Here is an 18520-nt window from a genome sequence, read left to right as displayed (position 1 = left end):
TCAAGGACAAGAGGAAAGTCTTGAAGCTGGTGCAGAATGAACCTGTGCAGGTTGTGGACTGACTGGCTGGGGAGCAACTCTGCAGCAAAAGACCTGACAGTGCCAGCACCCATGAACATGGCTTGTCAAGGCATCCTTGAGGCTCTGGTCCTGGTACCGACCCCTAAGAAATGCCATTTGTCACTTGTCTCCACCTGGATGTACTGCGTCCAACTGTTCAATGAAGTACCCAAGTGGCAACTGGCAATTTTCAAGTGCCACTGAATTCTGTCACCAGACTTACTTTACTTTACTCTGTACTGGTAGCCCTATATGATGTTTATGTGAACTGAGAACTGTAGAAGACATGCAGGGACATGTCATGCAGTGCCATTTTATAAATGTTTTAGCTCTTTCTGAGCAAGTTTGTATGCCTACATGGAAAAGCATGAAGAAAATAGCACTGGTTACAACCAAGTGAAGTGGTCTACATCTCTTGCCATCCTCAGTCAACTTCACGTTAGTGAAATATCGTCCCGTTGAGTCACACCCTCATATCCTAGCAGTCACATTTCTTATTCTAGCAATCGCATTTCATGACCTGACAGTTTCAAACCTATCTTTGTCCGAAGTTTAAAAAAAAAATAAATGGAGACAGAAGTATTAATTTTGAGAGCAGACTTTAACTATGTAATTTGTACAATAAATTCAATAAATTACTACTCTACAATTGAGATAGCCAATCACTGTCTTATTTTCCAAAGACTTCTCTGCCAAAAATGTTTAGTTTTTCAAATAGATCAGAAAATACATTATACTTAGAAGGAACTGCAGACTCATGATCTCACTTGGCTTAAAGCTAAACCCATGTTTTTCACTTGATCCTTTCATTATCATCCTACCAACAATGCAGACCTCCAGAAACAGAGGTGATTATTTGTTTAATTTGTATTGTTCAGATTATTATGTTTATTTAGTGCATTTTTGCAGGTAACCCGTGTGTGAATGGACTTTAAGATGCTGTCTGCAGTCAAGTAGCCTATTTACAATGTTGGTATTAAATTACAGGCAGTAGTTGTTGCAATGTTCCTATACAATATGCTCTATCAGCATGCCAAGAACACTCACACTGAACTTAAGGTGGGTATGATTTAGTTAAGAGACTAAACAAATGGAATAAAACAGTGGGCATCCTTAGTGAATGGTGAGATTTCACATTGACCCATCACAACTCCTTAGTTACTGGGGGATGTTGGCATGTTAGTGATAGAATGGGTAAACACATTAAATATATAGAGAACTATCTAATGATGCACATAAAATCAGTAACAATTCTTGGTGCACTGAGTTTTACTGGTCAGGTAATGAGTTTCTTTTTGAAACCAAACACATAGAACAAGAGGGGCAGAATGCCACCAGACCTCTTGCCTTGTACTGTGTATTGCTGCCTTCCAGCTACCTCCACATCTAAAAGCTAGGAACAACATAACAGAATAACAACATCCTAATCAATCAATCAAAACAAACAAACAAACAAACAAAAACAGCCTGCTGGAGTTAGGATAAACCCTCAGTTCCTCCTCCTCCTCCATGCAAAAGTTGAATAGTTTACTTTCCTTCTTCTTTCTTCCAGTTCATCTTATTTGTATCCTCTTCAAATTGTCTAAACAGCACTGATGCAATGGGAAGCAGCATTCTGCCTGAAATATCTAACTGTGTGGGAGGAAAAAAAGCCTTTTTCCCTTTATTTGTTTGGAACTAGGTAGTAAGTTCTACTCAAAGTTAATTCCAATGTCTAATAGTGCTCATTGGTCTACAGGAACTGGTGTAACTTCTGACTTAAACCCCCAGTAATCAAGATGAAATAGTAAGCATTCATTGAGTAGTTAAATCTATTTTCTGGTTAATTCTGCCACTAACCACAAAACAGCTGTACTTTGGTTAAAATAAATAAATAAATAAAAATAAAATAAAAAGCAAATTGTTCCCAGCATTGCTGCACTCTGTTGCTTGTATGTTCAGTCATAAGCACACAAATTTCAAACCATTTGTGTTTCTTTTTTGGTTCTAGGTTAATGTAAGATAATGTTGGTCACAGGTGTAAGCAGTGCAGAGGAAATACTGAATAATACTGAATACTGAATCACTCTTATCATTACTCTCAAGTGCTGCTGTTTTGCAGTACCCTGTGAAAAACAAAGTCTCCAGTTCTCCAGGGTGTACTGCATGGACGTATTAGTATTCCCTTTCCAACATGGCTCTGTGTCACTGTGGATGAAGGCAGCTGTTTGGTTAGGTGTTTCTGCTGTTTTCTCAGTGATAAGCACATCCACTGTAATTTCTGCAGCAGGCTGAGAACTAATTAGGCAGCAGTGATATTCTCCCTCAGTGTCACAGAGAGGAATATTCAAGAGGCTTTTTTTGGTGTAGAATTCTGATAGAAAGATAAAGCCTTAAGGTGGCAGATGTCTGGCTTTCAACCCTCACTTTGAGGTATGCAGTTTACTATTATAGATTGTCTCAAAACTGCCATACTCCTTTTGTTTTGAAATATATATATATTTTTTCCATCACGATGTCTGCAGACAATGGAGAGATAGTTAACACATACCTAAAATGCATTTTTCCAGGGTTTTTGGCTTCCTATTTTTTATTATTTGGTTAGCTTTGGGGAAAATGACCACAATCCAAAAACAAAACATGGACAAAACAAAACAGACAAAACAAAACAAAACAAACAAACAAAAACTTAACCAGTCCTTATGAGGATTTAGTAAAATCAATGGAAAAAAAAAATTCAAAAGCCAAGTTCGTGTGTGTTTGCTCATAAGAAGGACCTTGCAACTTTCTTTACCAAGTAGTTTTCATGAGGAGTTCTACAGATACTTTTAACAGTACCAGGTAATTTTCTTGCATTTGTGAACAGAGATGCATATTTTGATATGTAACACATATGAAAGTAGCACGTTTGGTACAATTGTTAAAAATAGCTCACAGGCTCTTCTTGAAATGAGAATTGATTTCCTGGCTTTTTACATGTGGGACAAACAGACAATAAAATACTGTCAGCCTGATCATTTTATGAGAGTTGATACTGAGGTAAGAGTGAGGTGTCTGCTAACAGACACACTGAAATATGTTTGACTTTGTTTGCCTTTTAAATTCTAAGAAGTCAGTGGGTCCGAGAGCAGTACCACAAAAAAACATGTCTGGACCATCCATTTTCTCTCCCAGCCTCCAGCTCATGTTTTCAGTTTAGGTTTCAACTTCAGTTTTTGTTATTTCCTACTAGCCAGCAGACTTTTTCATGGCCTAGAAACCCACAACCTCCCTTCACTGGCAGTACATGAAAATGTTCTCCTCGTGTAGTGTGCAAAACCGGGGGTGGAACTTGGAATTTGTAAAGGGGCTATTCAGACAGAACATTTCTTACGAAGTTCTTCAGTTAACAAACATAAGCAAAAATTTTTTTTAGGTGAAGGTTTTTCCAGCTTCTTTTCCTTCTCCCTGATTTAGTGATGTAAACAGGAAAGTAAATCCTTGATTCTGTGTAATAAAGTGAAAGAAGCAGCAGTCAAAGTTTGCACAATCTGGAACAAACCAGAGAGGCAGATGAACAGGCCTCAGGGAAAATGACTGTTTACCTGAAGCAATACGAGAAAGGAAATGAGTAAAGCAAACGGGTAAAGGAAGAAAAATGTCTTTAAAACTTTGTTTTGCTGTGCTACCTTTATCACAGTGCAGAGCCATCCACTCTCATCCTGTCCAAACACACCTACCCTCTTTTATCCACCTCTGTTTCTCATAATTAAATGGTGAGTGCACTGGAGTAAGATTGATCTTCCTGCTTTGTGTTTGAACAGCACCTTGCACAAACTGCTCCCACATCTTTGGCTAAGAACAGTAAATGCTACAGAGATAAAAACAAAATCCGGGCTCAGAGACTTTGATAAAGAGGTCTGATCATGCCTAGGCCCAACATCTTGTAAACCCTTCCCATGGTACGTAGGTCTGCGGTGGTGGAGCTGCCATGAAGGCTGTTCATGGGAGCCAGAGGTGCTGGGCTATGGGGCCATGTGAAGAAGGCACCTAGAGAGCTGGTGAGCAAATGTGTAGGGGAGGCCAGGATTAGGCCTGGTGGGAGAAAGGAGATCAGACGACTTGCGAGACCAGTTGCAGTGCACTGAAATTGAGTGCTGGAACAGTACACGTGCTAAGGATGAGGAGAACATCTGGATATGCAGCATTGTCCTATCTGGTCAAACCCTTTGCAAGCAGGGTTGGAAAGAGAGAAGAGAGGGGTGATGGTTACTAGAAGAGAGGTCTATGTACATACCAGTAAAAGCACCTTTGGCTCTGGAGTTCAAGTATGTAGTCCCTACTGACTTCAGTAGACTTTTAACCTCATTGGTATCAATTGTATATTTTGCTGACAGAAATTTTTACCACATGTTTATTTATGAACGAAATTCTTTTTGCCTCCCCAGGTTCGACAGATTCTGCACTGGACTCAGGAGTGAGTTATGCCAGTAACCTACTGAACAACAAGCCTACAGCGTGCTGATAAAGGAGGTAAAATCACTGCAGCAACCCCAAAGCAGGCAAAAGGTGATTCTTGTCCTGCACACAGGAGAATTGGCAAGCACAGGACTAGACAGATTGAAGTCCTCAGGCTCTGGAAAAGAAATCAGCCAAAACACCCATAAAATCAAATAAACCTAGAGCTTCAAAATCAGTCTGATCAGAACACTTGAACCCAGTAAGAAGCAAAATTAATCAATTATTGCATCTACATATACAAATCCTTTATCATTTCCAAAGAAAAAGCAAGACACCCATTTTGCAAAGACTTGCATGCCAGATTTCAGGTGCGCAGTACTATTTATTGCCTTCAATAACCATTACCACCTATGTGGTTAGTGTAGGATCCAAATCCATACATGTAGTTTGATTCTGGAGTATAGTAAGCATATTGAAGGAGTAATAGCACTAGTCTTATTACGTTCATGGCAGAAATACACTCTGATGTCCTAGGTGTTTAAATAAACATAGTCTGTACAGGAAGCTCTTATTATTCTGCAAACAATGGGGCAATTTCCCGGAGTGAACAGTGCTGTGACCTCTGTGTGATTGATAGCAAGGAGCAAGACATGATATTGCCAGCATCCAGACAAAAGCAGAGTATTGGCTAGGAGAGACTCCAGCACTTTTTCATCCAAGACTTCAGGCTGTCTCAAAGAGATAGAACAAAAGTAATTAAATATCATAAACCAAAATCTTTAGGAGCAGTGTTGCAATGTGCTGAAGTAACACAGGAGCTCTGAAATGCTCTCTGAGGTAGCATTTCTCCCCATCTCCCTCTCTCTCTCAGGAGTTCAGATCCCTAACTGTGGATACTGTCAACAACACATTACTTAAATGCTCTTAAAATAGGTGCATGATGAAAACATATTTAGAAATCTTGGTGATAAATACAGGGGTCCTAATTAATGAGTCCTAGTGATGAGCAACAAGTTATATGATCCTATCCTGTCTTAACCTGAGCCAATGGAAACCTGATTTTAGTGGATTTAGGCTACATTTTTGCTCTATTTAGCAGCTAGTTCCAGCCCACCATCAGTTAGACTGGGACAAAGTTTTAGGTTTCAGGTGTGCTCCAGTGCACTGGCACCTCAGAGGAAATAACTTAAGCCCACAGTGTTCCTTGTCATAGCTTGCTGTCACTCTGGATTATTGACTTGGGTCCACACACATACTACTTGCGATGCACTCTGTTGACAGTATGGCACCGTACAGGGCTGTCAGGGTACAGATCGTGCATCTTTTTTTTTGGCATATGCTGCAGCTGAAGTACAGTGCAAGCATGGACTGCAGCTCACTGAGGCCAGGGTGTGTGCTTCTCAGTGTCCCTGTGACCACAGTCTGTCAAACAATGATCAAGGAAGAAATAAAAAGACTTATTTCAAAGATTGAAATTCCTGTGTTTGTATTTTGAAGCTACAACATTAATATGTTTACATTAGATGTCACAATTAAGGCTCACTTTCTGTGAAGTTATTCTGGAACTTTTGGTGACATTTTAACCCTGAGCATAAGTCCACTGTGCTGGTGTTGTTTTCCAGGACATGGCCATGTCTTTCTGGTGTAGTTTATTGCACTTGGAATGAACAAAGTGCTCCTCCTTTGGAGTAAGCGTGGCCCTACTTGCAATTGTCCAAGAATAGCAATTTCTTTCTGAATTCACTCTCTAATCTGAGCCAACTTTCAAGCATAGCCAAGCCATTTAGACATTCCACAGGGTTGTCAGGAGGAAGATACCCTCTTTGAAGAGAGGTGACATGGCTATCATGCCATCTTCCACCTGTGGCTCAGATAAATATGCAGACTGACAATCTCTGGGGGTGCTGTAAGCATCCCTCTAGAGCAAGCCCTTTTGCCATTGCAAGGAAATGCTGTGACAGTGCTGATATTCCAGTACCCAAATACCTCCATTCCTGTGACACACGCATGAAGAGATCAAGCTAGCAATATATAAATGCATACAAATATCTCAGCAGTGGTTTTACAGGAATAACTAGGCCTCAGGAATTTCCCTATATGCCGTGCCACAACTATTGAAATTCTGTGGATGTAGCTCAAATATTCTGAGACTTTCCTTTCTCCCAGTGTCTGCAATTCTGTGTGCTCAAATATGTGGTTAGGATTAGGAGAGGGTTCCTGGCATATGGCTGCACCTCTGAGAGCAGAATCTCACACAGACCATGGGCTCCAGATGCAACACAGATCTGCAGTTTCTTCCACCCCCTGACTTCAGCCTCATCTACTCAGCAAGTTACAGGTCAGGCCAATGAAAAGAATTTGGTGGACAGAATAACAGCAGGAAAAAAGTGCTGTGCTCTACTGCTCTAGGCCAGAGATGCCAGGGGGAAATTAAGGCAGGAGCTGACTGTGAGCCTCATGGTCAGTGTGAGGGGGTCAGCATGAACATGCCCCTGGATGTTGTAAAGTCCCTATGATGCTTTTTGTTGTTGTTGTCGTCGGCCAGAAATTTCCATTATTGGTGATTTTCAGTGCCTACCATGAATCTTGTTGATCATGGTGGCAGCAGCTTGCAATGTCTTCTGTAAATTGGGCCCTTCAAATGACTACACCCTCAGGCACATTGAGTCACTCCAAAAAATCATTACACCAACACTTCCTGTGGCTTGTTTAATTCTCAATTTGTCTCTAAATTATTAACAATTTGTGACTGGAACAAGTGATCAGAGAACTGCTGGGGAAAAATGTCTCGTTGTGTATCTATACACCAGCTGATTTGTATCGACTCACATCCTGTCATTAAAAACAAGTTAAAAAAATTGTAAGTGCTTGATAGAAGCTTTGTGATTTTTTAGTGAGCTCAAAAGAAGTTCAGGTGTATCAGCTGAAAAGGATATTGATATTGGTTCAGCTGCATTTTTTTTTTCATCAGAAGACTGGAATATGCTTGTATTCAAGTGCACAATTCAACTACATGTTGATTATTCTCAGAGTTGCCCTTCCTAGTTTATATGAATGCAGCAGTGATCAGGTAATTAGGTCCTTTTCTCCCAATAATTTATGTTTTTACAAAATTTGAATCTCTAATTTTGGATAAACATAAGGCTACTTTAATCTTTCTGTTAGTTAAACATTATTTTTATTTATTGTCTTGAATATAGCTTGTGATTTTCTTAAAAGATGCATTTGTGCAGCTGTGTCAGTACATCCTTATGTTGTACTGTTGTACAGTACAAGGATGCATAATGAATGACATTTATAGTCCAAAAAGGAGATTCCCAGGTAACATTTTTGCTTAACAATTAGTGATTCAGATTCATAATACAACTCTAAATACTTCCTCACACAGAATTTAATGTATAGCACATATCCAGGTCAAATATAAACTACCATATTCATATGAATTAAAGGTATGGACACATCTTTAAATCTATACAAAATTTAATATGAAGCCAGTTCAATTTCAAAGATGACTGGCTGGAAATACTACCAGTCTTATAGAACAAAGTTCAAAGCAACTGCAGTTTCTGGACTCATTTTGCACGGGAAACTTGTATACGACGCTTTCATAAAAGACAAGGTGGATTTGATTCAAAGTAGAGAAATAGGGTTATTTTTGTTCTTGGAAAGTAGCCCTTGTATGTTCACATTTGTGGAATGTGTCCCCCCTGCAATCAGGCTGTGGAATTGCCTTCGTAATTCAAGTCAGTGGAGAAGATATGAAAGACACCAAAAAATTGCATCCATTTATCAACAAAATGCAATTGATTAATAAATACAGCCCTCAGTCCCTCTCAACCTCCCTCAGTTCCTTGATTGTCCTTCCTGAGACCAAACTGAAGAAAAGTTTATTTTCTTGCCATCACCATTAAATAGTTTAACAAGTATGGTAGGTGTTTGTGGGTTGTCACCAGCCCTATTTCGTAATGCAAAACTTTTCAGAGCTTGGAGAAATGCACTTCTGGGACAGTATCAGACTAACATAGTCCCAGATGCTCTCTTTCACTGGTGACCAGTTTGCCAAACTATGCAGGAATTTATTTAGAGGCTCTGAGACTCACAGTATTCAACTTTTTTGATGGAGCAGATGGCTTGATTGATTTCAGCCTTCACAAAAAGACTGAATGCCTTTATGTTTTTTTGTTTGTTTGTTTGTTTGTTTGTTTGTTTTTTCTGTCCCAGCAGATGACTGATTCTGGGTGTTGTCACGGGCAGGGCTGGTGTTTCCAGAGATACAAGGATCCTGGTGCAAGGACAGCCAGAATTTTTGCAAGTGTGCATTCAGTGGGTAAGTGGGTTCTTCAGGAACCTCCAGATGCTGAGCAAGGATAAATGCAAAGTCCATCATCTGGAAGGGAACATGATGGGTCAGGGTCTGGTTTGGGAACTTGTGGGTCTGGAGCACTGTGTCCAGTTCAGGTCTGTGGTGTGAGAGAGATTATACCCTATAGAGAATCCAGTACAGGACAGCTGAAGTGGTTAAGAGTGGGGCCTGGGAAGGGAGGTGTAGAGAAAGTAAACTTAATGCTGGTGGGGAAGTGAGCTAGTGAGGGAGATCATCCAGCCTCGCTGGTTCTTAAATATACCCCTGTGTCCAGAGCCACTGCATTCTGCTGCTTGCTCTGTCTCTCATTGAACATCTCTTCTGTACGGCTACTTCTATCCTTCATTTGTAATTTCATCCTCCCCAGGGAACTGGGAGCAGCCTGTGTGCAAACATCTGACCTGAGATTTAAGCACAAGCTCAAACTCTAGCATCACCTTGTCTAATTGGCCCAGGAATATCATTTCTTCACTCTTCTACATACCAAAGATATCTTATCCAGAACCACTCTTGCTAAAATGGCATGACAGACACACTAAATCACTGGCTTAAGCTTCAACCACCTCTCAAAGATGCCAGATTTCCACGCATCCTCCTGACTGCAACTTTCTTTAATCAGAATCCTTCCGTGCAAATTGGTGCCAATACCCACCGGACTGAAAGCAGGGGCATCAAATTCCCTCTCTATAACCCTTTGAAAATCACGCCGATTGTTCTCACAGGCTTTTCTATAACTGCCTGTATCTGAGGAAAGTCAGAGGGACGGGACCCCTTGAAGCAGCTTTGCCGCCGGTGCGAGGTGCGGACCGGCAGTGCCATCCAGCGGGACGCGGTGGGGTTGCGGGGAGCAGAAGGTCCCCGCCGGGATGCTCGGCACCGCCCGGCACCGCTCGAGAAGAAGCCGAGAGACACCAAGCCCGTCCTGGGGCACCACCGGTGTCCTATGGACTCGGCAGGTTCCTTCACTCCACCTTCTTTGGAGTAGACAGCAAGCGTTCCTGTTATTCTCGGTTTCAGACTATGAAAAGCAGCACCCCCCCGGCCACTTCCTTTTTTTTTTTTTTTTTGCTGGGAGAAAGCTGCTCAGAGGAGGACTCATTAACAGATCTATCATAAATTAGATTTACTGTCAGTTTATTCTTTTGCTTTTATTTTGTGAACACTTTTTAAATAAGCATCCTGTGTCAGCGGACAGGAAAACGATTCTCTTTCTAGCAGAGTTAGAATCCTTCTTCTCTGGGAGAACAAGATCTCGGGGAAACAAATTGCTGAGTTTTATTTCTCACAATCTCATCACAGTCATAATTGCTGCTATCGATACAAATGTAAAAACCATATTAAAAACAAACCAACAACAAATTAAAAGCTTGTTTTAAAGTAAATTTTAGTAATATTCAATATCCAACTCCTTTGAAATTGTGTTGTAAGTCCCAAACCTAATTGCTTTATCATGCTTCTAAATTCACCAGGCTCAGGAATTTAAATAGTGTATTTTCTAGGTGAAATACAAAAGCCACTTCTAAATGACATCGGCAGTGCCTCTCTGCAATACTTATTTGGCGTATGAATTCTCAACAGGCTGATTGCCTCTTTCATGGCATATCTCCCTGCACCCAAGCCGTTGATTTGCAAAGCACACACTCCACTCATCATCTTCCTTAGTCATATTGATCTGCCACCGACTGCACTATCATACAGGCTGCCCCCCCAGCTCTTGGGATTCCAGTGATGCAGCTGCACAGACTGCCAATTTCCATGGCTCCAAGGCTGTGCCCTTAAAAATCTCAAGATATTCTAAGTTAATGTAATATATGTCCCCCCGGTTATGATAAACTGTATTCCCTACGTTATCTTGACCTTTTAAAATGACAATAAATTAACATCTGTTAATTAAACATTTAATAACATTAGTCACTAATGAAAGCAATGCTGCAATTATAGTTATCTGTTCTGGCAGCATGACTGCAGACAGTGCACGTTTGTGTGTTTGCAGACGGGGAGAGAGCTTAACACAGAGAAAGACTGGAAATCCTTTTTAAAAAATAATTTATTCCATACGAAGAAAGCAGAATAAAGATCTTACATAAACAATCATTTGTAACAGCTAACACAGGTTTCTGCATTCAATTCTCCTAAACATAGACAGATAACAACAGAATTATTGTAACTAGCAGGAAGGTCACAATCACCCAGTCACAAAGTGTCAATTTTTTTCTCCTATTATTCATGTTTTGCACATTATTTTAAAGCACAGAGTACACATATTCTATTAAATTCAGGATAATAAACACAATTAGCATAGTATTGCTTGTCACGGATCCTCCCTTAGAACATCTCCTGATATGAAGTCAGACAAAAAGCCTAGAAAACTGTTAATCCTGTATAAAGATGAACAAAATAAGATTACAATTCCTATCTCTGTATTAATTCATTAAACAAACAAACAAAGACTTCTCAAATGGAATGTTTCTGAAGTAGCTGTGTTAAACATCAAACATGTATACCAGAATGAAGGTAGTTGCAAGCTGAATGTGCACCATGTGCAACATTTATCTAGGTAACAGCAAAAAACTGTTTTTGAGACTATGGCACTTTCACGTAGCAAAGAAAAGAAAAAACAAAACAAAAAACAAATACATGCATAGGCAAAAAAAAAAAAAAAGCCAAGGGAAGTTTCTGAACATTCATCCAATTATTAAAAAATATTAAAAAGGTGGAAGACTAGGAGCAGAACTATGCCAAAAGACACCAATATGAAAAACGACATTTTGGATCTAAAATGTTGTCTACTTTTTATAAAAATATTTACAGCTCTGTAGAAAATTTCAAGCCCAATACTTCACATCTGCAAATGGCCACAATTATCTGAGTAAACAATAGGTCCTGGAGATCTATGTATTTGATAAATCTTTTGAAATACTAATAACTCTATTTTACATTCACTCATGGCAATGGGTATGTCAGTTCGAATTAATAATTTCACTGCAGCAGAAAGCAGATGTTGAAGGGTTTCTGTAGTCAATTGATAAACTAGATCACAACCAAGAAATAACTGATTCATGCAAGGTATTTTGCTTGTTTGCTTGTGCAAGTTTTGGTTGGGGCTGTCAATTATGCCTCAAGCACTATTTCTTGTCAAGGTCTTGTGGTTTCTGAAGAAAAAAAAGACAAAAAGGAAAATCTACACTTCTGAAAGAGATACTGTCTTTCTGTCAATCTACTACAAAAGATGATGAGTTAGGAGCATAATACAATGCACAGTGTATTTTCTTTGGTTAGGAACTGTCATTGTCGAGACATCCACTGAATGTATTTACTGAATGTGTGATGCGTGCCATACAGCTGCATTGATAAACTAACCTAGTTCGGTATATTTACAGATGAGATTAGATTATCAGATACACTGAGAAGAGATTGCACCTTAAAGGCCTCATTTTAAAAGAAAGAAAACTAACTATGTTAATTATTTATGTGCAATGAAATGTATGCAGGTTTGTCTTTTAAATCTCCTTTCTGATGCGTCTGTGTCAGGACAAGATTCTCAATTCATCTAACTGCCAAACACCAAAGTCTCTATACAGTAAACCAAAGCAAGTTCCATTATTGTGTATTTTTACAATCTGCTTCTTCTAAGAGCCATTCGATTCCACTTAGCAATCCAGTTAAAGTTGCAGCTACAGTATCTTGCACCTGTAAAAATAAAAAATGAAAAATAAAAAGTTAATGTATTACAAATAGCAGGCAATGTAACAATATTTTAGTAGCAATGCATGTCTATCTTTGAAGTCAAAAACACTCCTCAAATCTAAATTTTCACCACTGGCTTCTATATCCCTTAAACAGGGTTCCTGAGAGTATGGTACAAAACAAAAACACTAAGGTTTACAGAATGAAGTATGAGACCCATTAAAAAAAGCCTTGCATTGATATCCAGGTGAATTTTATCTTAATCACTCCATTGGCTATTCTAGACAATTTTCTTTACAGATGAGAAGCCACTTGCAAATTCTTCTCATAACTCTTACAGGAAAATTGTCACTGACTTTAGAATTCAAGGCATTACTACTTCTCATATTTTGTAATGTATTTTAAAGCATCTATTAGAAATGGTATACTTTTAAAGCTTGTGAACATTTTCTTTAATGAAAACAAAGGAATTATCTCAAATTGGGATTTGATCAGCTGGTCAAGAGGTGATTCTCCCACTATATTTAGCATTGGCACAACCTCACCATGAATATTGGTTGCAGTTGTAGTCTCCACCACATAAACAGGATGTTCAGGTCCTTGAATACATCCAGAGGAGAGAAACCCCCTTCAAGACCCTTCCTTACCTTGTGGCTCCAGCTGAAGTTTCTTCTGTGTACCTAGGCAAGCCACTTACCACTTACAGGACCAGAGAAACTAAATTATTCATTTAAGTGGAGTGCTCATATAATACTAGTGTTGAAAGCTTGCTTAGGTGGGTACAGTTCAGAAAATACAAATTACTTAAATTACATTTAAGCCACATGGAAATGGAAAATAAAGGTTAAAAAGCAAGTACCATCCAGGGCTGATTTAGCAGATTTAGTTGTAACTGATGTGCCACATAAACACAAGGAATTCTTTTCACATCTTCTTGAGAGATGCAAGACAGAACTAGCAGAGGTCTGTTCGGAGGTCCAAGGGTTGGATCAATCATTGCCAAAATATGAGCCAGTTCCTCCTGACGATCATGTTCTAGGAAACAATTTTTAATTTGTAAGTATTACATATATGCAAATCCCAAGAAGAACATTTTTTTTCAAAAACATTTTTTCAGAACATTATTTTTCAAATATTTAAGATCTCAGAGGTGAGGCAACACAGAACTAGAAGGGGTATAGGCAAATTATCTCATTCTGCTTAACTCAAGGCCAGATCATCTGTCTTCATGTCACACTTAGCTGTTATTTAAAGATCTTCAGAGATTTCCACAGATGGGCTATTCCAGTCCTTAATGACAGAGTATTTTCTAGGTACCTCTAACTCCAAAACAACAACAAACCACTAAAATATACTGACACTCTGTACAGCCAGCAGCCCTTCCCTAACGACTGTATTTTTCGTTTTAGTATATCCCCTCACATTTTTTACCCTCTTCTTTCCTGAGCTAGACCTTTCCATCCATTTAAAACTGATGAATGTAAAGAAAATTAACATGATAGTTGTTTGGATTATTCTTATTATAGGACTGTCCTGAATTGAGCTAATTGCATCTTTTTCTGCACTCTTTCTGGTGGAGGCTCTCTTTCCAGGCCATTATACCCGTAGCACCATTCCAGGCTGCTTCTCCTAGCCACCCCCAAGGGTTTTTCATTCGGGTTGGTTTAGTTTTGCTTTTTTAAAATCCAAAATCACTTCCCAGATCTAGCATAGAGAGCAGACATATAAGTACCATCCATAACTGAAAGAATGGGCTATAACATCTCACAGGGAGCTAACAGACTACTTAGACAAGCGACCTCTTGGACCAGGTAAGAAATGAAGAAACAGCACTAATGAAGTTGATTTCGAAATAATCAGAATGTGAATGTTGATGTATTCTATATTCTTCATAAATCTTTTGTGACATGCCAACCTTTCATAAAATATGAGTAAAGAGAAAAACCTTACTTTTATGAGCTTCTGCATTAGCAACATAAATGAATCCATCAACTACTTCGCACACCTTTTTAACTTGAGCTATTACATTGTAGTGCACAGCTTGCTGATTTCCTACTACACTGTTTTCTTGGTAGAACATCTTATTCACAACAGCAGCTTGCTCTTCCCTTGCTCTCTTTCTTTCCACACTGCAAGGTATTAAAATATTTCAGTAGTCAGATTAATTAAATAGAAAATGCAAAAACAGGATCTAGGCAGCATAGCAGAGGGGCAGGAAAATAGCTTAAACCAGCATAAGTTTCATTCCTCACACTTTTTTTTTTCTAGTGTATGTATTCAGATAGCTAGCAATTTGCAAGAACTCATGAAAATACACTCCAGGATAAGTTTATACAGTGTTTCAAATGGGAATTAATCAGGTTATCAAGATAGACAAGAGCACCTGCTGTCTTTGACATATACATTTGTTATGTATATGATTTGAAAAATAAAGTTATTACTTCCATGTGAAAATTTATAGGTTGAAGAAAGGAAGGCAAAGACTGAAGGTATGTATTGAAGCTTCAGTTTATAAGGAATATCCATGCATATGAACACAGGCATAAAAACCACATCACAAAACTGAAAGGAGAAATATGAAAGAACAGAGAAACTGTCCTTTTTTCTGCAGAACAAATCTTACCTGGTGGTTGAATACAATGTCAGAATATTGAATTTTTGATTGTTATTAAACTGAAAACTGACTCCTGATCCAATTCCTACATGGGAAAAAAATGAGTATATGAGGTTACAAATACTTAGTCATTGGATATGACTGAAATTGGTAGGCTGAAAATTCCAGTGGTGCTATACAATGGACATATCCAAACTTAGGTGTTGCTGTTAAGGGTAGCATATACATTATTTCATGCTGAAATTTTATACATGCTCTAAATTTGTAACACAGACTATTAATTTAATTAAAATAAATAGAACTGAATTAAAACAAGGAGGTATTTCCATGTTATTTTTTGTTTGTTTGGTTGGTTGGTTGTTTTTTTTATATTTAGATTAGAACCTAGAAACCTAGGTCAGAGGGGAGTTAGATTTGCCTCTATTAGCCTAAATCAGTACAGAAAATGTTCTGTATTATTTACAACAGGCTGCATTAACAATGATACAAAACAAAAAAAAAGATGAACTTCTTAGAATTGTCTATTTTCACACTTCCTGTAAATACAAAGTAACTATTACAATTGTGCTGTGCTTAAAGGATATAAAGTAACGTACATTTTTGTCTGGTTTGGATTTAAGTGGAATTTAGGATTTAAAACAGAAGTAAAAAGAGCAAAATCTTGATATGGTACTGTACAAATTAAATCATTACATTTACTGCAGCTACAACATGATCATAATGTTTATTGCATTTATCGTTTTGCATAAATACAAAGAGTGATTTATTTTTTTTTTTTACCACTATGCTATTGATTTTCAAGGGGAGTATTTATTAAAAAGCATCATTTTTGTTTTCCATTTCTCCCCAATGTTTTTGTGTTTAAAGATTTATTTAAGATTTAAATAAGAATTAAAAACAAAGCAATACCAACAACAACAACACCATCGTTACCATGAATTCGTCTTTGAGGTAGGCCAGCCACTAGCAGAATTTCTGGGCATGTCATCATCTTTCGCACTAAAGAGTTATCCAGCTCTTCCAAACCCGGCCCAAACATCGCAAAGCGAGGTTCTGCCTGAGTGACCAGTGACTGCAAAAAGGAAGTTACAGCCCCATACCGGGGACGGCTTGATTTCCAGCTTTTTCTGCTCTGAGGACAGCTTTTTTTGTATCTGTAAAATAGACCCAAACTACAAATTAAACGTAAAATACAGAATAGGTAAAAATCAACGTTTACTCAGGTCCCACACTTCTCATGCGTTATTACTGGTACAACTCAAGCACAGGTGAAAAATGACCGAAATAATCAGTTTTGAACTTCAGCAACGGGTTAAAGCAGACAAAAGAATTAGTCCTTCCAAATTCCAAACGCGGTCTTGTTGGACCTTCAACGTACCTCCATGGAATGGAATATTTATTTTTTTTAAAAAAAAGTAAAATTAGAAACTCTCCCAACTTCACTGCACACACAGCATTGGTAGGATAAAATCAAAGCTGTTGTGTTGCAAACAGCATAAAAAAATAGGAAAATTCTGAGTGCACTTCCAACCTTCATTAAACTGTCTCTGTGTTTACTAATTGTTCACTCCACCTGGAAAGGACCATTTCCCATTGAGGAACAGAGACCACATGTTACGAAAGTAGACAAGCTGTTGTTTGCAGCCTTATGCATTCATTTGATGGAGAAGCTGGAAGGCATGAAATGACTTTTGTAATCACAGGGAAAGAAGTAACAGTGATGGAAGAGACAGACTTCCTGGAGAAGCAGGTTCAATTTTTGCTTTGTTGGTCACTGCACTGTGATACTGGACAAATGACTTCAAGAATATATTAAATATGTGTTTCACTTAAGATCAGCAACAACGTCAAGTGCTCACAGACACAATGAAAATCAGTGACAGGTGATTTCCAATAGGTGATGCTCTGAAGTACTTGGACCTGAAGACATTTAAATGCAGTGCTCAAAATCGATGATATTTTGCACTTCATGTTCAAAACACCTCTTTCCCAGCTGTAAAATGGGGATGAAGGGCACAGAGACCACAGCAATCAGTGCACTTTTTGTGAAGCAAGAGTTTCATGAAATCATCTTTGGAAAACGTAAATGCAAATTAATAACTTTGATTGCAAATTAATTAAAGGCATTGAATGAGTTTTAAAAAACACAAACACCGCAGAATAATCTGCTTCTCTTAGAGGACTTTTCAATCATCCAATCATCATAATATGGAGTGTTGCTGTGCTTTTCAGCTACACTGGTTGAAATTACATGCTCTGTCTTACTGCCACTAACCATTAGAGCTAAAGCAGTATTAGTACTTATTCCGCACACATTCAAAAATAACATTTTATTTTTTACTAGGTCTTCCAGATAAGATATAATACAAAACCAAGAATCATTCCACTCGCTGTATTTTAAACACTTTTTAGTACTTTTATTAAAACAATACATTATTTTTCATTGCACTGAGAGTGAAGAGCATTTTCATCAGGATCAGTGGTGAACACTGCTTCTCCAGTGCAAGATTTTTCATGGCACAGTAGGCAGTTTACAAAAAGTTTTGATTTTTTTTTTTGGTAACATCTTACATTCCTGTTGAATTCCAAGAAGAAATACAGGGCCAAACTCTTGCAGAGCAGGAAATTAAATTTCTAAAATAAGGGACAGGTTTGGGAACACATCGAAATTTGAGCAGTGGCTTTCAGTTTTCTGCAGTAAATATGAACCCTGGCTGTGGGCTGTAAATTGTGCAAGAGAACGCTGAGGCACTTACATTGCCATGTAGTCATACAGCGTGTTATCGCTGACTTCTGAGAAGGCTTTATTAAAAATCTCCACATCCGGGAGCGACTTCCAGTCAATGGAGGTCCAGAAGGGGAGATCCCGCAGCAGAAAGTACCTCCAGAGCAGCGGGTCCTGCACGGCCGCCCGCCAGTAGCAGCTCGTGCTCCCCAGGTGGCACAGGTCTTGCGGCGAGAGGAAGGACATGATGTTCAGCTGCACGTCGATCTGAAAACACCGACACCGGCGCATCAACCGCGGTAGCCCCGATGGCCGCGAGAAGGAGGAGGAGGAGGAGGAGAGGACAGCGGGTCCGAGCTCACCGGCAGCACCTGCAGGGCGCTCGCTTCCTCAGCCTCCCCTTCCCCTTCCCCGCCCGGGGGGCCCGGCGGTGAGGCGGCCTCAGCCCGCTCCCTCAGCCCCCGCGCCCAGCGCTCTTTCAGGCCCCGCAGGCGGCCCCGCACGGCGGCCTCCAGCCCGCCCCGCTCCGCCGGGCCGCTGCCCGCCGCCATCCCAACCCCGCACCGCACCGCACCGCCGCGGCCCCGGGCGAGGAGGAGGAGGAGAAGGAGGAGGAGGAAGAGGAGGAGGAGGAGGAGGCGCCGCTGCGGCC

The 18520-nt window shown here is 39.4% G+C and overlaps 1 protein-coding gene across 1 annotated transcript; it reads right to left on the bottom strand.

Annotated features, from left to right (window-relative positions):
* Positions 1-10871: 10871 nt before the first annotated feature.
* Positions 10872-18419, bottom strand: FBXO4 (F-box protein 4). The gene is made up of 7 exons (XM_038169974.2): positions 18231-18419; positions 17900-18135; positions 16077-16297; positions 15153-15228; positions 14480-14658; positions 13389-13564; positions 10872-12532 (listed from the first exon to the last, which is right to left on the bottom strand). The coding sequence occupies exons 1-7, from the start codon at positions 18417-18419 to the stop codon at positions 12443-12445; spliced, it is 1167 nt and encodes a 388-aa protein (XP_038025902.1). The 3' UTR covers positions 10872-12442.
* Positions 18420-18520: the final 101 nt, after the last annotated feature.

The sequence above is a fragment of the Anas platyrhynchos genome, chromosome Z, assembly GCF_047663525.1.
Source record: "Anas platyrhynchos isolate ZD024472 breed Pekin duck chromosome Z, IASCAAS_PekinDuck_T2T, whole genome shotgun sequence".
NCBI lineage: Eukaryota > Metazoa > Chordata > Aves > Anseriformes > Anatidae > Anas > Anas platyrhynchos.
The sequence above is the reverse complement of the archived record's forward strand: the minus strand, read 5'-3'. Positions and strand labels throughout refer to the sequence as shown.

Excerpts from the sequence above, each read along its gene's own strand:
- FBXO4 (XM_038169974.2), bottom strand. The coding sequence starts at position 18,419 with ATGGCGGCGGGCAGCGGCCCGGCGGAGCGGGGCGGGCTGGAGGCCGCC. Across the intron at positions 16,298-17,899 it reads CTGTATGACTACATGGCAAT|ATACAAAAAAAGCTGTCCTC; the intron begins GTAAGTGCCTCA and ends TCTATTTTACAG. Across the intron at positions 12,533-13,388 it reads TGCTAAATCAGCCCTGGATG|GTGCAAGATACTGTAGCTGC; the intron begins GTACTTGCTTTT and ends TTATTTTTACAG.